Consider the following 20684-nt stretch of genomic DNA (forward strand, 5'->3'; position numbering starts at 1 on the left):
CTCTACCATTTTCTGGACTATAGTCCCTCTTAACCATTGCTGTCAGGGATACCATCTTGAAGACCAAAGCTGACTTCGTTGTATGCTCAAAGATACCCACTGGCTGCTTTTTGCCTACTCTCCCAAGTCCATACTTCTCAGCATGGCAGACAGGGCCTTTTACAGTCTGATTCCAAACTGTCCAGCTTTATTTGGTGCTTACCTCTGCCCACACCTGTTCCAGCCATTGGAGTGTCCCAACCATCCTCAACTTTTTAGTTTCCTAGGCTTATGGTGTGCTCACCTAGTGCTTTGCCTATGTTACTCTCACCCTTACATAGAAAATTCCTGCAGATTGTTTAAAAATTATCACCATGCATCTTTCCCAGCCAACATGAATGATATGCTGCCCAAATGCTCTTTAACCTCTCATTTTTTCTCTTTCATTGTATTTTCATATCACATGTAATTCTTTCTTTTTTTTCCCATGTGGTACATTACATCCCCAAAACTTACTTATTTTATAACCTAGAGTTTGTATATAATTCTTTTTTAATTGAATTCCAAGAGGGCAGGGATTTGCTTCCAGGGCTTGACACATTGTATATAATAATGGTTTTTGGAGAGAGTGAGATTGTAGTTGATTGACTGACTATAGAGAGCTTTAAAGGTCAGATAAGGAAGAATTTAGAATCAGTGTTTCATGATGTTATATATTAATTCCATGTAAGTCAACTTAAATTCCAAATGGAATTACAAAACTCTGTTAACTAAGTTTGGTAGCTGCTTAGCAATATATTTATAGAATAAAGTCCCTCTTGGTGGTAGTAATAATAGCAACCACATGGGCTGGATACCTTCTATAGATTCATTATGCCATTTAATCCTCATAGCCACCACTCAGGATATGTATTAATCTCCATTTTTATGGCCAAAATAAAAACAGACTCAGCATAGCTACTGGCCTGAGGTTGCATTGCTAGAACATGATTGAGAACATGTTCTCAATCACACAATGTAATTCATTCAGTCAACGAGTATTTATTGGGCTTCTGCTATATGCCAGGCACATTGTGAAGATAAAGTAGTGAACAAAATGGATTTGTGATCTTACGAACTTTACATTCTAATGGGGAGGACAAACAATAAACAAGATAAAAAGAATACATAGTGTTTTAGGTGGTATAGTAAGTGCTATGGAGGAAAATGAAACAGGGAAGTGAGATAAGGGAGTGTTGATGTCAGGGAGATTCTCTGTCTCTCTCCAGGACAGTGTTGTCTGGTAGGGGAGACAAGTACAAAAATATAGTATGAACCCTTAGGATCATTTCTCTGACCCTTGTCATAGGCCCAATAACATGGTCAGTGGAAGTGGCAGAAACAGGATATGCATACCAGACACCAAAACCCTTGCCCTTTCACCTGTACCATGAGAGAAATTAGAAAGGTTATGGCAAAGATGGCAGACTGGCAGCTGATAGGCCCACATATTTCTTAAAAGAACGTCATTGATTTTTGTTGACCAGTTGTGTTTATCAGAATCTGAAATCAAGCAGCAGGTTTGGACTGAATATTAAGGCATCATCTAGTTGAATAATTTTTCACTTCCCTCTATTTAACTTGTATTCTATGAATACATTTCTTTTTTAAAAAACGAGAATTTGTTGCCAGTATTTTAAAAATTGTGAAATGTTACAGAAAAGTCTGACTTTCCAACCACTTGTGAAATATCAGATACTTTGGCAACATTGATTGCACCCTTTTGCTTAGCCACATGGTCTTCATTTATTGGAATCTCTGCTGTTCCATGGTGTCTCCCTGACACAGTGACCAAGTGCCTCTTGCCATTCATGATAGCAAACTTCTAACAATGGCTCCCAATGTTCCCCACCTCCTGGTATTCACATTCTTGTGTTATCACCCCCTATTCCTTGTGCGTGTGCTGGACCTAATGACTTGTTTCTTAAAAAAAAAAAATTATTGAAGACAGAGAGCATGAGCGGGGTGGGGGGTGGAACATAGGGAGGGGGGAAGCAGACTCCCCACAGAGCAGGGAGCCCAATGTGGGGCTCCATCCCAGGACCCTGGGATCATGACCTGAGTTGAAGGCAGATGCTTAACTGACTAAGCCACCCAGACGCCCCCCTAGTGACTAGTTTCTAATGAGCAGACTGAAGCAGTGATCAGATGTCACTTTCAAGATGAGGTTATAAAAAAAAAAAAAACTGTGACTTCCATCTTGTTTGCACTCTCTTTTTCTCTCTCTGGCTTTTCTTGCTTGATCACTCTGATGAAGCAAGCTGCCATGTTGTGAACTGCCCTATGGAGAGGCCCACATGACAAGAAACTGAGGGCAGCCTCCAACTAACAGCCAGTGAGGAACTGAGGCCCTCAGTCCAACAACCTGCAAGAAACTGAATCCTGCCAACAGCCAAGTGAGTGAGCTTGGAAGCGGATCCTCCCCAGTTGAGCCTTGAGATGACTGCAGACCTGCTAATACCCAGATTGCAGCCTGAGCCAGAGGACCCAGTTAAGCCATGCCCACAGATACTATGAGATAATAAATGTTTTCTTAAGCCACTAAGTTTTGGGGGTAATTTGTTACATAGATAATGAAAACACCATTGATTGCTGTGCTTGTACTTTTTCATAGTAGTTTTGGTAAGCATGAAATATTTCTTGTACCCACATCTATGAAAATCGACAAAAAAATATACAAGAAGGTCACATATTTAAAAATAATAATTTTTTCTTCTAATTCAGTGACAAGGGATTTGTGCTGTAGTGAAAAGAGCAAATGAGTTGAAGTCCAGAGACTTGGATTCAGGTCACTAGTTGGATCTTGGGTAATTTATTATTTCATTTTGAAGATCTTCATTTATAAAATGGATAAGGAAGTAATACCATGTTTCCCAGGACAGTCAAGAAAACTACTGGGTATAATGTATGGGAACATATTATACATATGTGTTAGTTTGTATTAATTTCAGTCCCTCCTGTGTTCCCATAGTACTCTTTACATATTTCCATTGGCTTATACTGTAATACATTGTGATTATCTGTTATATGCAGGTGACTTGATGGAAGGGACCATATTTCATTCATCTTTGCATCTCCTTACACAGTATTTGGACACATACCAAGCTGCAAAAAGCATTTGTTGAAAGAATGAAGGGTGGTTTTGTTAGATAACTAATGAAATTTTTAAAACAGTGCTTCAAATTCTTAACCAAGGTATCTTTCAACTTTGAAAACTTCCTTTTGCCAGTTTGCACATAGGCAGGCATGTCTATAAGAAGGACAATTTTTACAGATAAATCTTCATCTAAGTTCACTATGTAAGGCTTAAATTTGGTCTATCGAATATTTCTTAGCACACCCAAAGCATCTGAACCAGAGCTATAAGAACAGACCAGTCCATCTTCTAGGCACTCTTACATCACAAAGAATACACTTAAGTCTACATATATTTTATGCCCTAAGGCAAAAAGCAGTCATCGGGCTCAAGGCATCGTCTTTTCTCTCTCTCTCTCTTTCTCTCTCTGCCTCTGTCTCTCTCAAATCAAAAAGCTGACAGTATCAACTGAAGAAGGTCACATATTCCTCTATATTATATCTAAATAAAATATATGTGTTGAAATACTGCAGTTTAAGAGACCATTTCAAAATAAACCATTGTAAGAAGCATGACTAGTATAAAAATGAGGAGTCCTGAAACAAAAAGAGGTTTTAAGAGGGCTTGGAATTTCAATAGGCTGTGTTTTGGAATAAAAACAGAATAAGTGATACTGTTATGAATTGCATTTATATAGTGAATGAAGAATTTGCCATGGCTTGAAAGTCTTTCATAGGTGGTGGTTTAAGAAAAAAGTTGTCTTGTTGAGTACAGCAGAGATTACATCATAAACAGTCATTTGTAAAGATAGGAAATACTGTTGCTCAGGATGTTAAAGATTGGTGGCTGAACACTTTTAGGACAAATTGGGTCAAGAAGTTTTGTGAAGTTTTAAATTGCAGCTAGTTACAAGAAATTGCAGCTAGTTACAAGAGATCTAAACACTACCCAAATACCTATACACTTAACTATGTGCCTAGCCAGTAGTTCTCAAAGTTTGGTCCCTGACCAACAGTACTGTATCACCTGGAAACTGGAAATGCAGATTCTCGGGCCCTGGTTTAGACCTATTGAGTCCGAAACTGAATATGGGGCTTGTCAGTCTGTTTTAACAAGCCCTCTAGCTGATTTTGATGCACCCTAAAGTTTGAGAACAACTGCACCTAGATAAAATTTATGTGTTAAGAATTTTGGTGGAATCTGACTCTTTTGGACTTGGAGTCTATGACGAGTACATTCAGAAAAACCTGGATTTTGTGTGTTGATGAAAGTCTTGAAATTTTTAGTATAGGTTGGTCAAAATTATAACTACAGATAGTGCTTCTGCAAATAGTAGTGTTAATCTTGGGCTCAGAATACTTCAATCTGAAGCAGAAATACTTTATAAGGACTTAAAGCTTTTCATTGTGTCACTTCTTAGGGATTCAGTGTTTGTGTGGAAATGTTCAAAATGAATCATGTCAGTATCTAGTGGTTAACATTGTGGTTTACACCAAGCACAGTTGAATACTTTGATTTATTAGATGCTAGACGTTATGGAAATCTGACCTATTATATATAGGTTGGCTTAGTTGAGGTATGGTAGCAAGATACTGGAAAAAAAGGCAGGGCAGGGGGGACTTGTTTGGCATCCAAAGGCCATTCAGTGCATTAGCAAAGACTGAAATAAAATATTTGATCTGTTTGGTTGACATTGCAACTCATCTGGGCACTCTGATAAAAGCAGATTTATTCAAAAGTAGCTTCACAAATGCATGGTTGTATTTGCTCATTCCTAGCAAAATTATGCCTTTGGGAAACTCATTTGGCGGGTGATAAACTGGCTTCTTTACTGTGCTGAAATTCGTTTCCAAGAAATGAAAGTGATGGCCTGAACTAGATCCCCAATATTGCGAAATTGTCTTTTGCATTCCAGGAAAGGCTCTCTCTGGTATTACATTTTATGAAAAGGAACTAATATTTTTCAGTTAGCCTTTCTCAATTAATGTTCATGGTGTGAAAGAAGAGTTGCAATGGTGATACTGAATTACTGTACGATGGTACTGAAAATGAAGCACAATATCTTTGGAATACCAGAATTCTACAAGTATCTTGGGAGTTGTTATCCTAAATATATAAAAAAAGCACTGTGTAAAATGTCTGTTAAGAAATGCCTGCATTTCTAAACAGCTGTTTTCTATTATGAAATAGGATAAAATTAATCATTCCCAATGAAGGGACCAAAGGCTAAATTCTTTACTGCACATCTTAACACAAAAATATAAGACCTAACATTGACCTCTTGGTATGTAAGAAAGGCATTAGACCTGTTGCAAGTTAAAGGAGAATAAATCACACACTCACAAATGTAATAATGAACTTTTTCTATTTTTGTAACAGGCTTTCTGATTTCTCATTTGTTAAAATTTGCTTTGGGCAGAACAGGTAGCCTATACTGGTATCTACTTGTCTCAAATGATTTCTCACGACCTACAGAGAGTAGTACACACCATAGGCTTCATTTCTGCAAAATAAACAGACTATAATTTATTTTATAACCACTTTTTCTGATCCTACATGCAAGGTATTTTATATAATCTCTAAGTCTTTTTTATTTAAATTCAATTAGCCAACTTATAGTACATCATTAAGTTTCAGATGTAGTGTTCAATAATTTATGAGTAGTAATTTCTAAGTCTTAAAATCAGGAATTTGCAAAATCTCGACTTTATAGATGAAGAAGCTAAGTGACTTGCCCATAACTTGCCCATCACTGGAATTTAAGCAAAGGTCCACTAGATACTGAAATTCTTGCTATATCTTCCAATGGTAGAAGTTACTCTCAAAGTAGAGTCTCTAGCCCCCAATTGAACCACATAGCTTCATCGTAATTGAGGTTACTAAAATTGGGTATTTGCAAATTAAAACCAGTACCTTAATAGTCTTTACCAACATTGGATCAGTGTTCTATCTCTCGTCTGAAGGAGATATTTAATGGCAAAGATTATACAATGCAGGGGCGCCTGGGTGGCTCAGTGGGTTAAGGCCTCTGCCTTAGGCTCAGGGCATGATCCCAGGGTCCTGGGATCGAGCCCCACATCAGGCTCTCTGCTCAGCGGGGAGCCTGCTTCCCCCTCTCTCTCTGCCTGCCTCTCTGCCTATTTGTGGTCTCTCTCTCTGCCAAATGAATAAATCAACTCTTTAAAAAAAAATTATACAATGCATGTGTATGTAGATAGTTGAGATTCCTGTAGTCAGGAGAGAAGGCCAATTTGTTGATGTTGCCTTAAATTGGTTTTTCTTTTTTTAATTGCTGCTGTTCTATATTGAATATATTTGAGTTCTATATTCTTTAGCTTCATGACTCTCAGTTTGGTCTCTTACCAGTTGCTGGGCTACACAGTATGTAGTGATGAAAATTTGTTTCAATAGTAGTTTTGGTCTCCCTTTTTTCAGTAGTTAGACTCGAAGGCACAAAGGCCTTGCAGCTGAAATGTGAACTGTCCATATTTCTATTGCTAAAGTGAACTTAAACATAATCCACCCCTCCCCTTGACTTACAAAGTGAAATGAGACATTAAACTTTTCTCATAGAGTTGTTTTCCCTTGAGTTTTCTAAATAAAAGTGTTGCATCCTCTGGATAGCATTGCCTCATTGACTGGTTAAGTCCCTTTCCTCTATGTTTCCATGGCATCCTGTGGTAATAACTTCTTTTTATTTAAGATTTTATTTATTTATTTGACAGACAGAAATCACAAGTAGGCAGAGAGGCAGGCAGAGAGAGAGAGGAGGAAGCAGGCTCCCTGCAGAGCAGAGAGCCCGATGTGGGGCTCGATCCCAGGACCCCGGGATCATGACCTGAGCCGAAGGCAGAGGCCTTAACCCACTGAGCCACCCAGGCGCCCCAACTTCTTAACATGTATATTAAGTGTCTTACTCTGTGCCGTCTGCATCCTGGCACTTAGAAGGTCTTCAATTCGTATTTGTTGTACTGAAGAGTGAGCTAGCAATTAAAAGCTGTAGGCAGTTGTTCAGAATCTCAACTCTTACTTTCTTTAAAGTTCAATCAAGTGTGCTTCTTTTCTAAGTATTTTGGGTATGTTGTTTAAACTTACCTAAATCATTTTAGTCTCTTGAAAAATTGCAAGGTTAACAAATAACTGAATCAGTTTGAGCCAGGAACTGGAAGTCAGTCTGCTTACAGGTGGTAGCAGTCATCACACATGGAAATGGAGCCAGGGTACTCAGCTATTCTGAGGAGCATTGTGGCTAGAAGGTGTCTTCCCTTCCCTGGTCAGGATTTAATTGCCATCAGATAGCTCTAGATATTTTGCGAAAAAATAAATTGCCATGCGGTGTGATCTGACTAGAGAGCACTGTTTCTTCAACTTGCCTCATCATGACAATCACCTGGGGTTCTTGAACGTAACCTAAGTGTTCATTGTTGGATGAATGAATAGAGAAAATCTGGTTTATACAGACAGTAGAATATTATTCAGCCTTACAAAAGGAAATCCTGCCATTTGGGACAACATGGATAACCTGGAGGACATCATGCTAAGTGAAATAAGCCAGACACAGAAGGACAAGTCCTTCATGACACCACTTATATGAGGAATCTAAAATTGTCACTCACAGAAGCAGAGAGTAGAATGGTGGTGGCCAGCAGCTGTCAGGAAGGACTATTGGGGAAGTATTAGTCAAAGGGTGCAAAGTTTTGGTTATAGAAGACAAATGAATCCTAGAGATCTGTATAGCATAGTGCTCATGATTAATAAGTTACTTAGAACTTTGCTAAGACAGTAAATCTTATTTTAAGTGCTTTTATCACAAAAAATAAGAGGGCAGGAAGAAACTTCTGGAGGTTATGGGTATGTTTATGGCATAGACCATGGTGATGATTCTTATTTCTAAACTTGAATTACATACATTAATTATGTACAGCTATTTGTATGTCAATCATACCTCAATAAAATGGTCTAAGAAATATATTCCCAGCCTAGCCCTAGATCTTCTTAATCATACTTCTCAGAGAAGAGACCTGAAATAATTATTACCTTTAGTGAATGGGGGCAAAAGGACTACAGGCATACCTCATTTTATTGCCCTTTGCTTTATTGCATTTCAGACACTGCATTTTTTTTTTCAAATTGGAGATTTCTGACAACCCTGCATCAAGTCTGTTGGTACCATTTTTCCAACAGCATTTGCTGAATCAAGCCATCTCCAACATCCCCTTAAGTCAAAGCCTAATCCAGAGGAAGACCCTAACTCTCCTTAATTCTAAGAAGCTACAGAAGAAAAGTTTGAAGCTAGTAGAGGTTGGTTCGTAATGTTTAAGGAAAGAATTCATCTCCAGAACATAAAACTGTATGGTAAAGCAGCAAGTGCTGATGTAGAAGCTGCAGCAAGTCATCCAGAAGATCTAGCTAAGGTATTCCATGAAGGAGGCTACGTTAAACAGGTTTTCCATGTAGGTGAAATATCCTTCTATTGGAAAAACATGCCATCCAGGACTTTCATAGCTAGAGAGAAGTCAATGCCTGGCTTCAAATCTACAAAGGACAGGTTAACTTGTTAGGGGCAAATGTGGCTGGTAACTTTTAAGGTGAAGCCAGTGCTCATTTACCATTCTGAAAATCCTAGGGCCTTTAAGAATTATGGTAAATATACTTTGCCTGTGCTCTATAAATGGAAGAACAAAGCCTGGATGACACCACATCTGTTTACAACATGGTTCACTGACTATTTTAAGCCCATAGGTGAGACCTACTGCTCAGAAAAAGAATCCTTTGAAAATATAACTGCCCATTGACGGTGTACCTGGTTACCCAAGAGCTCTGATGGAGATATACACCAAATTAATGTTGTTTTCATGCTTTCTAACACAGCACCCATTCTGTAGCCCATGAATTAAAGAATAATTTCAATTTTCAAGTCTTGTTATTTAAGAAATTTTGTAAGGCTATAGCTGCCATAGGTAGTGATTCCTCTGATCGATCTAGGCAGAGTAAACTGAAAATCTTCTGGGAAGAATTGACATCTAGGATATTAGATGCTATCTGGAATACTAAATGCCTTTAAGAATATTCATGATTCATGGGAAGAAGTCAACATATCAACATTATTGAGAGTTCAGAATAAGTTGATTCCAACTCTCATGGATGACTTTGAGGTGTTCAAAACCAACAGAGGAAGTACTTTGCAGATATGGTAGAAAAAGCAAGAGAACTGGAATTAGAGGTGAAACCTGAAGGTGTGACTAAATTGCTGCAATCTCATAATAAAATGAACAGGTGAGGAGTTCTCTCTTATAGATGAGCACAGAAAGTAGTTTCTTGAGATGGAATGTGCTCCTGGTGAAGATGCTGGGAAGATTGTTGCAATGACAACAAGTGGTTTAGAATATTACATAAACTTAGTTGATAAGCAGTGGCAGGATTTGAGGGATTGACTCCACTTTTGAAAGAAATTTTACTATAGGTAAAATGCTATCAAATGGCACCAGGTGCTACAGAGAAATATTCCTGAAAGGAAGAGTCAATCTGTGTGACAAACTTCATTACTGTCTTTAGAAATTGCCACAGCCACCCCAGCCTTCAGCATCCACCACCCTGATCAGCCAGCAGCCGTGAACATCAAGGCAAAACCCTGCGCCACCAAAATAATTATGACTTGTAGCTCAGATGATTGTTAGTATTTTTTAACAATAAAGGATTTTTAAACTAAGGAATATACTTGGGGACATAATGCTGTTGCATACTTAATAGACTACAGTATAGTGTAAACATAACTTATATGCACTGGGAAAACAAAAAGTTCATTTGGCTTGCTTTATTGAGATACTTGCTTTATTGCAGTGTCCTGGAACTGAACCCACAATATCTCTGATGGATCCCTGTATTACTTTTCATCATATACCTTTCTGTATTTTTTATTTTTTTATCTGTAGTATATTCTTTTATTCAGTTGTAATTTATCTTTTGTATTAAGTATTGCAATTCACATTATAAAAATTCAAAAGGTACAAAAGGATATTTGATAAAATCTCCCTTTCACCCCTGTACATAGTCACTAGATTCTTTTCTCCAGAGTTGACCAATATAATCCGTTAGTTGTGTATTTTTCCAGTTATTATGTCTATTAGAGCAAATACTTAAAACTACTTGCTACACACACCATAAATATACATTTCAGAAAATAGTAGCATACTATACATAATTTGTATTTTGCTTTTCTATTTACTATATCATGATTTTTCCATGTGAGTACATAAAAGTTTTGTGCTTATATTTTATGGTTCCACCTTATTCTGTTGTATGTTTATGTAATAACTTATATAACTAGTCTCTTATTGATGGGCAGTTAGATTTTTTCCAGTTTTCAGCTATTATAATAATACTGTAACGAATACTTATACAGTTGCAGTGCTCTTGCCAATACCTAAGCACTTGTGTTGTTCCAAGTACTTTACATATCTAAAAGATCAATCCATAGAAGCAAAATTACTGGGTCAAAGGATATGTGCATTTGTAATTTTGACAGATCTTGCCAAATTTTTCTCCATAGAGATTATACCATTTACATGCCTACCTTCAATATTTGTGTGTGCCTGTTTCCCTTACCAGTATAATATTTGGTAATGTTATAGTTGAAATACCATCTTTTACTATTGTTTTAATTTTCCCTTATCACAAGTGAATTTGATCATTTTCTTATATGCTTACAATCAATTTGTTTTTTCATTTTTTGTGTGTGAACTGTTTTCTTGTGTTGTTAGGTTTTTTCTTTTCTATTAGAGAAATTAACCCTCTATGCAGGGTTTTTGGCAGTTTGTCCATTGTCTTTTGAGTTTACTTACTCTGGCTTTTCCCAAACAATGTTTTATTTTAATAATGTTTTATTTTATGTTTTATTTTTAATAATGTTTATTTTATTTTATTTTATTTTATTATTATTTTTTAAATATTTTATTTATTTATTTGTCAGAGAGAGAGCGAGAGCGAGCACAGGCAGACAGAGTGGCAGGCAGAGTCAGAGGGAGAAGCAGGCTCCCTGAAGAGCAAGGAGCCCGATGTGGGACTCGATCCCAGGACGCTGGGATCATGACCTGAGCCGAAGGCAGCTGCTTAACCAACTGAGCCACCCAGGCGTCCCTGTTTTATTTTATTTTTAAGGATTGATCTTCCTCTTTACTCTTACTGGGTTTTCTCTTACACATAAATTTTCCTCACTGTGAAATTATATTTTTAAAAATCCCCATGAAATCTTCTATTATTTTTATGGTTATCCTAGTTAAAATGTGAGGAATGGATCTGTCTTATTGTTCTCAAACGAATGTCCAGTTATCTCAACACCATCTGTAGAATAATCCATATTATCTTTGTAATTTAAAAAGTGAGTTATGGTTTTTGCAATAGGTAAATGGCATTTAATAAAGGCAGGGGCAACTGTTAAAATTAAGATACTTAGAAGCCATATCAACCAAGTGCAGCATGTGGACCTTATTGGGATCCTGATTTGAACAAGCCAGCTTGTTCAAATGTCAAAAGACATTTTTAACTAATCTTGGAAAATAGAGTAGGAACTGGATATTAAGATATTAAAAAACTTGTTAATTTTGGTGAGATGATAGTTTTATGTGTTCTTTTTTAACTCTTCATCTGTTACAGATAAAGAAAGAAGTATTTATAGGTGATTTGGTATCTGGAATTTGCTTGAAAGTATGCCAGAAATGACCAACAATCATACGAAAAGACGTTCAGCATCATTAACTATCAGAGAAATGCAAATGAAAATGAGATATCACCTCATACCCATTAGGATTGCTACTATAAAAAAGAAAGGAAAAGAAGTTTTGGTGAGGTTGTGGAGAGGTTAGAACCTCGTGCATTGTTGGTGGGAATATAAAATCAAGCAACCTCTATGGAAAGCAATATGGAAGTTCTTTTTAAAAATTAAAAATGAAACTACTATGTGATTCAGCAATTCCACTTCTGAGTATTTACCCAAAAGAACTGAAAACAGGATTTTGTTTTGTTTTTTTAAAGATTTATTTATTCATTTATTTATTTGACAGAGAGAGAGAGAGTGAGAGAGGGAACACGAGCAGGAGGAGTGGGGGAGGGAGAAGCAGGCTTCCCGCTGAGAAGGGAGCCCCATGTGGGGCTTGATCCCAGGACCCCAGAATCATGACCTGAGCCGAAGGCAGATGCTTAATCACTGAGCCACCCAGGCACCCCTGAAAATAGGATTTTGAAGAGAGATTTTTCACATCTATGTTTACAGCAGTGTTAGTCATAATAGCCAAGAAGTGGAAGTAACCCATAAGTCCATGGATTAACGGAGGAAGCAATTGTGGTGTGTACATAGAATGGAAAATTATTCAGCCTTAAAAAGAAAGCCTGTCACATACTACAGTGTGAATGAATTTGAAGGACATTATGTTGAGTGAAAAAAGTCAGTCATAAAAAGACAAATATTGTATGATTCCACTTATATGAGGTATCTAAAGTAGTTAAATTCATAGAAAGTGGAAGGGTGGTTGCCAGGAGCTGGGGGAGAGGTGAAAATCGGGAGTTGTTTAATGGGTATAGAGTTTCAGATTTGCAAGATTAAAAAGTTTTGGAGATGTGTTTCACAACAGTGTTATTAAATCTAACACTATTGAACTATACACTTAAAAATGGTTCAGATGGTGAATTTTATGTGGCTTTTTTTTTAGTCATGACTTTAAAAGTGCCTTTAAAGATGCCAGAAAAGGGACGCCTGGGTGGCTCAGTTGGTTGGGCGGCTGCCTTCGGCTCAGGTCATGATCCCAGCAGCCTGGGATGGAGTCCCACATTGTGATCCTTGCTTGGCAGGGAGCCTGCTTCTCCCTCTGCCTGCCACTCTGCCTGTGCTCGCTCACTCTCTCTCCCTCCCTATCTCTCTCTCTGTCAAAAAAATAAATAAAATCTTTAAAAAAAATAAAAATGGCAGAACAAAAGGGCAGCATAGTAGATGAAACAATGACTTAACATTGATAGTGGTTGAAACAGGATAATGGTATCATAGAGATTCGTTATGGTATTTCCTTTACCTTTGTGTGTTTAAAATTTTCCATACATTTTAAAAGTGAGATTTGGGGAGCATGGGCTGTGTAGACAGAGCTGAATTTGAATTCTAGTTCTGCTTTTTAATAATTGGAATATAATTCACATAATACCATAAAATTTACCATTTTTTAAAAGGATTTACTTAGAAAAAAAAAAAGATTTACTTGGAGAAAATGCACAGTTGAGTGGGAGGAGAGGTAGAGGGAGAGAAAGAATCCTTAAGCAGACTTCCACTGAGTGCAGAGCCTGACTCAGGGCTTGATCCCAGGATCCTGAGGTCATCACCTGAGCTGAAATCGAGAGTCTGCCACTCAACCAATTGAGACACTCAGGCACCCCCAAATTTACCATTTTTAAGGTGTATAAGTTGTAGTCACAGAGTTGTGCAGCTATGATCACTGTCTAATTCCAGAATATTTTTAACACCCCAAAAGGAAACTCAGTACCTTCTAGCAGTCATTCTTCATTTCCCTTTTCCCTCGGTCCCTAGAAACCACTAATCTATTTTTCCCTCTCAGTGGATTTTTCTATTCTGGAAAATTCATATAAAAGGAATAATAGAATATGTGGCCTTTTTGTCTGGCTTCTTGCACTCGATATTGTTTTTAAGTTCATTGATGTTGTAGCATGAATCAGTACTTCATTGCTTTTTATAGCTAAATAATATTCCCTTGTATGGTTATGCCATATTTTGTTTAACCATTTTTTCTGTCGATGGACATTTGGAATGCTCCGTGGCCCTGAGCAAGGCACGTTGCTTCTCTGAGCCTCAGTTTCCTCATCTGTAAGATGGGACTTGTAACACCTACTTGGTCTGATTGTGATGAAGAGATGGAAGGTACCATACTTAGCACTACTCCTGGTACAGATGAATGCTCAGTGAGTGACTTGTATGAGAGGTATGCTGGAACAAACTAGCATCAGTAGACAGCATAAACTGTACTCCTACTCTGACTCAATTGGAGTTCATCATAACCAGGTGTAAATAGTTGCCGCACAAAGTAAGGATTTTTGGTTCCTTTGCTTGGAAAACAAACATGTACACACGTTGTGTGCTATCTGCTTCTCAGTGACCCTCCCCTTGTGGACTTAATGTGTGACATGACTATCTGCTGTGACTAGTCTCTTCCCATAGCCTAGCAGAAGCTTAATGCATTGAAACTCCAGTCAGGCTGCAGAAAACTACCATTATTTTGCAATTATTTATTTATTTTTAATTTCTTTTCAGCATAACAGTATTGTTTTTGCACCACACCCAGTGCTCCATGCAATCGTGCCCTCTCTAATACCCACCACCTGGTTCCCCCAACCTCCCATACCCCACCCCCTCAAAACCCTCAGATTGTTTTTCAGAGTCCGTAGTCTCTCATGGTTCACCTCCCCTTCCAGTTTCCCTCAACTCCCTTCTCCTCTCCATCTCCCCTTGTCCTCCATGCTATTTGTTATGCTCCACAAATAAGTGAAACCATATGATAATTGACTCTCTCTGCTTGACTTATTTCACTCAGCATAATCTCTTCCAGTCCCGTCCATGTTGCTACAAAAGTTGGGTATTCATCCTTTCTGATGGAGGCATAATACTTCATAGTGTATATGGACCACATCTTCCTTATCCATTATTTTTTAATTTAAGTGAAAATAAAATAGGTTAGTTGAGTTCAGCAAAAATATTTATGTCCATAGGTTCGAGAGCCAAAATCCAGGCTTTGTTCCTTCTGGCCATGCGACCTTAGGAATAGCAATGTAAAAATGGAGCTGATAATAATAGATATGGCCTTATAAGATTGAGTATTAAATGAGTTAATGAATGCAGAATACTTGGAATGCTGCTTAGCACATAGTATGTATTCAGTATCTGTTAACCATTATTATTCATATTGTAATGCTCCAGGTTTTATGTTGGAATCAGGAATAAGGAGATAAATTAAGTCTCTGTAGTCAAGGAAGTTAGCAAGGTATAACAAGTATGCAGATTATCTCAGTATGTTCTAAGTGCAGGGATAGAGGCATACACCGGAAGGGCATTTAAGGGTCTGCCTCTGTTACATGAAAAATAATGTTCCCTAGGAAGAAGCCTGGTACTGTAGAAATAAGTGCATTCCAGATTCAGAACAGCCTGAGTTTGAATCCTGTGTACTCTCATTCATTGTGCAGCTTTAGGGGCAGCCAACCTCTCATAGACTTAGTTTTCCCATTTCCAAAATGGGATGACGTTTCTGACCTCTACCTGCTGGAAGTTCTCTGTGGTCTAAGATGTTCCTAAGAAAGCAAGCAAGGATTTTTTTTTAAAAGATTTATTTATTTATTTTAGAGAGACAGTGCAGCAGCCCCCCACCAACCCCGGTGAGTTGGGGGAGGGGCAGAGGGCGAGACTTTTCAAGCAGACTCCCTCCTGAGCATGGAGCCCAACCTAGGGCTCCATCTCACCATCCATGAGATCATGACCTGAGCCCAAACCAAGAGTCAGAGGCTTAAACAACTGAGCCACCCAGGTACCCACAAGCAAGGGTTTTTCTGAAAGGTGTTAGATTAAAAAAAAAAAGATGAACTTAGAATCAGATTCTAACTATGTTAATTTAACCTGTGTCTTTCTACATGTATGTTTATTCATCCATACCTACCTTATTCTTGGTTGTTCTGACCATAAGATAATGTAGGTAAGGTATATGTGGCATATAGAAGGTGATGAGCAATAAATAATAGCTTTATTATCTTTCTAACCAAGATTTCTTCTGTTACTGTGTGCAGCAGAAACTTAAGTAATATATACCATGTTAATTTCAGTATTTTCTTGAAATGCCTCACACCACAGATTCATGAAAGCACTGGGCATCTCAATGAAAACATAGATAATACTATCTTTGTTTATAGTAGGAATAATCAAGTTTGAATCTGGGAGACACTTTTGTTGTTGTTGAGTATTGTGTTCAGCTGTGATCTTAGATCTTAAGAGTGATCTTAAATTTCAACTACAAAAGTTTGTTACTAACTTTCTGGACTCTAACCGAATAATAGTCAGTTTCTGTTACATGACATGTTCCTCTCTTCTTCCCTCCTAGGTCTTTCAGAGCCTCGAAGACCACCATTTGGAAGTGGTGGCTTTTTTCAGGGAAAATGGCTTCCATGGCCTTCTTGCCCATGATTCCGAGTATGCTCTCTACAATATTCCTTCTTACTACAGTTCCCATGCTCTGAAGCTGAGCTGGAATGGGAAGAATCTCACTACCAATCAGTTCCTGATGCAGGAGGTAGCCAAGCAGCTGGGCTTGAAGCGAATGAATTTTCCCATATTTGCTGCACTTCTAGGTAGGTATCCAAGAACGGGCTCTGATTGGTGAAGTTTCCTGTTCCAGTGTTAAGACACAAAGACCAGCAATTTAGCCTGTCATAATTGAATTCATCTTTTTAAAGTCCACATGCTAAACACTCTACTGGGGAAAACCCAGCAGGCTTTTGGGCTTCTTATTAGAAACTCAGCATGTTTGTCTTACGAATTTAATATAGGACATCGTAGAAAATTATTTTGATTTTTGTAAAACTTTTTTTCTTAAATTCCATAACATTTTATACAGAGTCTTAGGCCAAATGTTTTACTAGCCCCAGATAGTTTTGGTTCCCTATTCAGAGCATTAGCATTTCTTTCCTGCTGTCTCAGTTTAGATGAAGAACACAAATTGTTGTATATGTTTTTTCTTTTTCTCTTGTGCTAATATTGTATTATAAGAATTTCCAAACACACAGCAAAATTGAAAGAATTTGGTAGTGAAAATCCTATATATCCTGTATCTACCAGCTATATTCTGCCATTAACATTTTCCTATACTTGCTTTATCATATATCTGTCCATTCTAGCCATCCATCAATTTATCTTTTAAAGATGCATTCAGAAGTAAACTCCAGGGGTGCCTGGGTGGCTCAGTGGGTTAAAGCCTCTGCCTTCAGCTCAGGTCATGATCCCAGGGTCCTGGGATCAAGCCCAGCATCCGGCTCTCTGCTCAGCAGGGAGCCTGCTTCCTCCTCTCTCTCTGCCTGTCTCTCTGCCTACCTGTGATCTCTGTCTGTCAAATAAATATATAAATTTTTTAAAAAAAAGTAAACTCCAGAGAGTTGGTTGTTTTTTTTTTTTTTTTAAGATTTCTCTATTTGAGAGAGAGAGAGAAAATGCAGGTGGGGGAGGGGCAGCAGGAGAGGGAAAGAGAATCTTTTTTTTTAAGATTTTATTTATTTATTTATTTATTTATTTATTTAAAGATTTTATTTATTTATTTGTCAGAGAGAAATCACGAGTAGGTGGAGAGGCAGGCAGAGAGAGAGAGAGAGGGAAGCAGGCCCCCTGCTGAGCAGAGAGCCCGATGCGGGACTCGATCCGAGGACCCTGAGATCATGACCTGAGCCGAAGGCAGCGGCTTAACCCACTGAGCCACCCAGGTGCCCCAAGATTTTATTTATTTGACAGACAGAGATCACAAGTAGGCAGAGAGGCAGGCAGAGAGAGAGGAGGAAGCAGGATCTCTGCGATGCGGGGCTCGATCCCAGGACCCTGGGGTTGTGACCTGAGATGAAGGCCAAGGCTTAACCCACTGAGCCACCCAGGCACCCTTGGGAGAGAGAATCTTAAAGCAGACTTCTGCAGAATGCAGAACCTGATACGGGGCTCAGTCCAAGGATCCTGAGATCATGACCTCATCTGAAACCAAGAGTTGGACACTTAACCACGTGAGCCACCCAAGCACCCTGAGAGTTATGTTTTCAGGTGGCTTTCTAAGTACCTACAGCATGAAGGTTAATACATATTGTCTCAGGTATAACCTCTGCTTATAATCCCAAAGGATTTGAGTTTGGCACATCTAATGGAGTTAGCACAAATCATAGAATTAGGCCTGTGACAAATCGCTGAAGTCACACCTCCCTGGTTTCAATTTCTTCATCTGTGAAATGGAATAGTATACCTCATTGTGTTATCGACAGAATTAAATGAAATGAGACGTATAAAATGCCCAGCACTTAGTAGGCAGTCAGTAATTGTGGGTGCTATTATAAAATGCAGAATGACTGGATGAGAGATAATAGCATGGGCTTTAGAGCTTGCTTCTTATCCTGGTGGGGGCACTTATTAACCAAGCTACTTTGGGCTATGTCACCAAACTTGTCTGAACCTCTGTTTCCTTGTCTATAAAATGGGGATAATAATACTCTTAAGCATGGTTATTATAATAATAAAACATATAATGCATGTGATACATAGTAAGTGATCAACACATAGATACTATAGATACTACATTGAGAATCTACACCTCTGTGAATTATTTGATTATTTTGTTTCCCAGAAGCCCTTTCATGGCCTGGAGGTTCTATGAAAACATTTACACAGTCAATAAATGACAAATGTACTTTATAGGTAACCACATTCTTCCAGATGAGGACCTGGCTGCTTTTCACTGGAGTCTCTTGGGACCAGAGCATCCCCTTGCATCACTTAAGGTAAAGTGTCCCCATTTCCTGCCTATACATCCATGCCTAGGGGATATCAGGTTTTTTCCATTGGAGTTTTGATAGAATAATTACCTTTCATTAGGCTTAAAATATTTCAAATACAGAAATTATAATTATGATCAGTACCCTTAATATCTTTTTCCAGTATAGTTAACACACAGTATTATATTACTTTGAGGTATACAGTATAGTGATTCAATAATTCCACGCATCAAGTGCTCATCCAGACAAGTACACTCCTTAATCACCATCACCTATGTAATCCATCTCCACACCCATCCCTGTCTCTGGCAACCATCAATTCTCTACAGTTAAGAGTCTGTTTCTTGATTTGTCTCTCTCTCTCTCTTTTCTTTTTTTTTTGCTTTGTTCATTTTTTTCTTACTTAAATTCCACATATGAGGGAAATCATTGGTATTTGTCTTTCTCTGACTGATTTATTTCACTTAGCAGTGTATACGTAGCAGTATACTCTATAGCTCCATCCATGTCATTGCAAATGGCAAGATTTCATTCCTTTTTATGGCTGAATATATATATATATATGTATATATATATTTATACACACACACACATACACATAACACCCACATACATACACATATAACACCCACATACATACACACACACATACATACATACCACATCTTCTTTATCCATTTATCTATTGATGGACATTTGGGCTGCTTCCATAATATGGCTATTGTAATAGTACTGCAATAAACATAGGAGTACATATATAGTTTTTAATTAGTGTTTTCATGTTCTTTGTGTAATACCCAGTAGTGCCATTACTGGATTGTAAGGCAGTTCTATTTTTAACTTTTTGAGAAAACTCCATACTGTTTTCCACAGTGCCAGCACCACTTTGCATTCCCACCAACAGTGCAGGAGGGTTCCTTTTTCTCCACATCCTCATCAGCACCTGCTGTTTATTGTGTTTTTGATTTCAGCCATTCTGAGAGGTGTGAGGTGATTCTCATTGTTAGTTTTGATTTGCAGTTCCCTGATGTTAAGTGATATTGAGCATCTTTTCATGTGTCTGTTGGCCATCTTCATGTCTTCTTTGGAGAAATCTCTGTTCATGTCTTCTGCCCATTTGTAATTGGATTATTTGTCTTTTGGGGTATTGAGTTATATCAGTTCGTTCTATATTTTAGATATAAACCCCTTATCATATATGTCATTTGCAAACATCTTCTTCCATTCAGTTATAGGTTGCCTTTTTATTCTGTTGATTGTTTCCTTTGCTGCACAGAAGCTTTTTATTTTGTAGTCCCAATAGTTTATTTTTCCTTTTGTTTCCCTTGCCTCAGGAGTCATGTCTAGAACAATGTTGTTATAGCCATTGTCAAACATATTACTGCCTGTGCCTTCTTTAAGGATTTTTATGGTTTCAGGTCTCACATTTAAGTCTTTAATCCATTTTGAGTTTCTTTTTGTGTATGGTGTAAGAGAATGGACAAGTTTCTTTCTTCTTCATATACCTGTCCAGTTTTCCCAGCACCATCTTTTCAAGACAATACCCTTAATATCTTAAGGATTCATATAAACCTATGAAGTAAAATACTAATACCCCAGTAAATGAGATAATGAGCGAAAGACTGAAGTGGACAGTTCACAAAAGAAGAAATATAGTGGCCAATAGTATGACTAGATAGGTATTGAATCTTCCTAGTGATCACACATGTAAATCAAATAATTTTTTTTAACCTAACAGTTTGGCAGATCCTGAAAAACGAGTCTGTCCACTCCTGTCGAGGCTATGTTGAAACTGATACTCCCATACGTTTCTGGTGGTAGTGTAAGTTGGTGAATATATAACTTTTCTCTAAATCTTTCACTCTGCTAGTTCATACCTTTCCCTCTCTCCTCAAGCTGCTGATACTCCCTCCTCCTTGCTCACTGTCAGCTCATGAACTAGCTTCCCATTTCACTGAGGAAATGGAAGCATTTGGAACAGCACTTCACCGGCTCCTAGCCTTTCATCTTCTCACCTACATGCATCTATGTGCCCGCA

At 38.0% G+C, this 20684-nt stretch overlaps 1 protein-coding gene across 3 annotated transcripts in view; it reads left to right on the plus strand.

Annotated features, from left to right (window-relative positions):
* Positions 1-20684, plus strand: part of FAM120C (family with sequence similarity 120C) — a 133293-nt gene that overhangs the window by 6260 nt on the left and 106349 nt on the right. For 2 of the 3 annotated variants that reach the window (XM_044235708.1, XM_044235711.1), the window contains exons 2-3: positions 16231-16477; positions 18570-18652. In XM_044235708.1, the coding sequence (XP_044091643.1) occupies positions 16231-16477; positions 18570-18652 (330 nt within the window). Of the gene's footprint in view, positions 1-2275; positions 2554-16230; positions 16478-18569; positions 18653-20684 lie in introns of those variants that run through there. The other variant, XM_044235710.1, reaches the window with a different exon arrangement.

The sequence above is a fragment of the Neovison vison genome, chromosome X, assembly GCF_020171115.1.
Source record: "Neovison vison isolate M4711 chromosome X, ASM_NN_V1, whole genome shotgun sequence".
NCBI lineage: Eukaryota > Metazoa > Chordata > Mammalia > Carnivora > Mustelidae > Neogale > Neogale vison.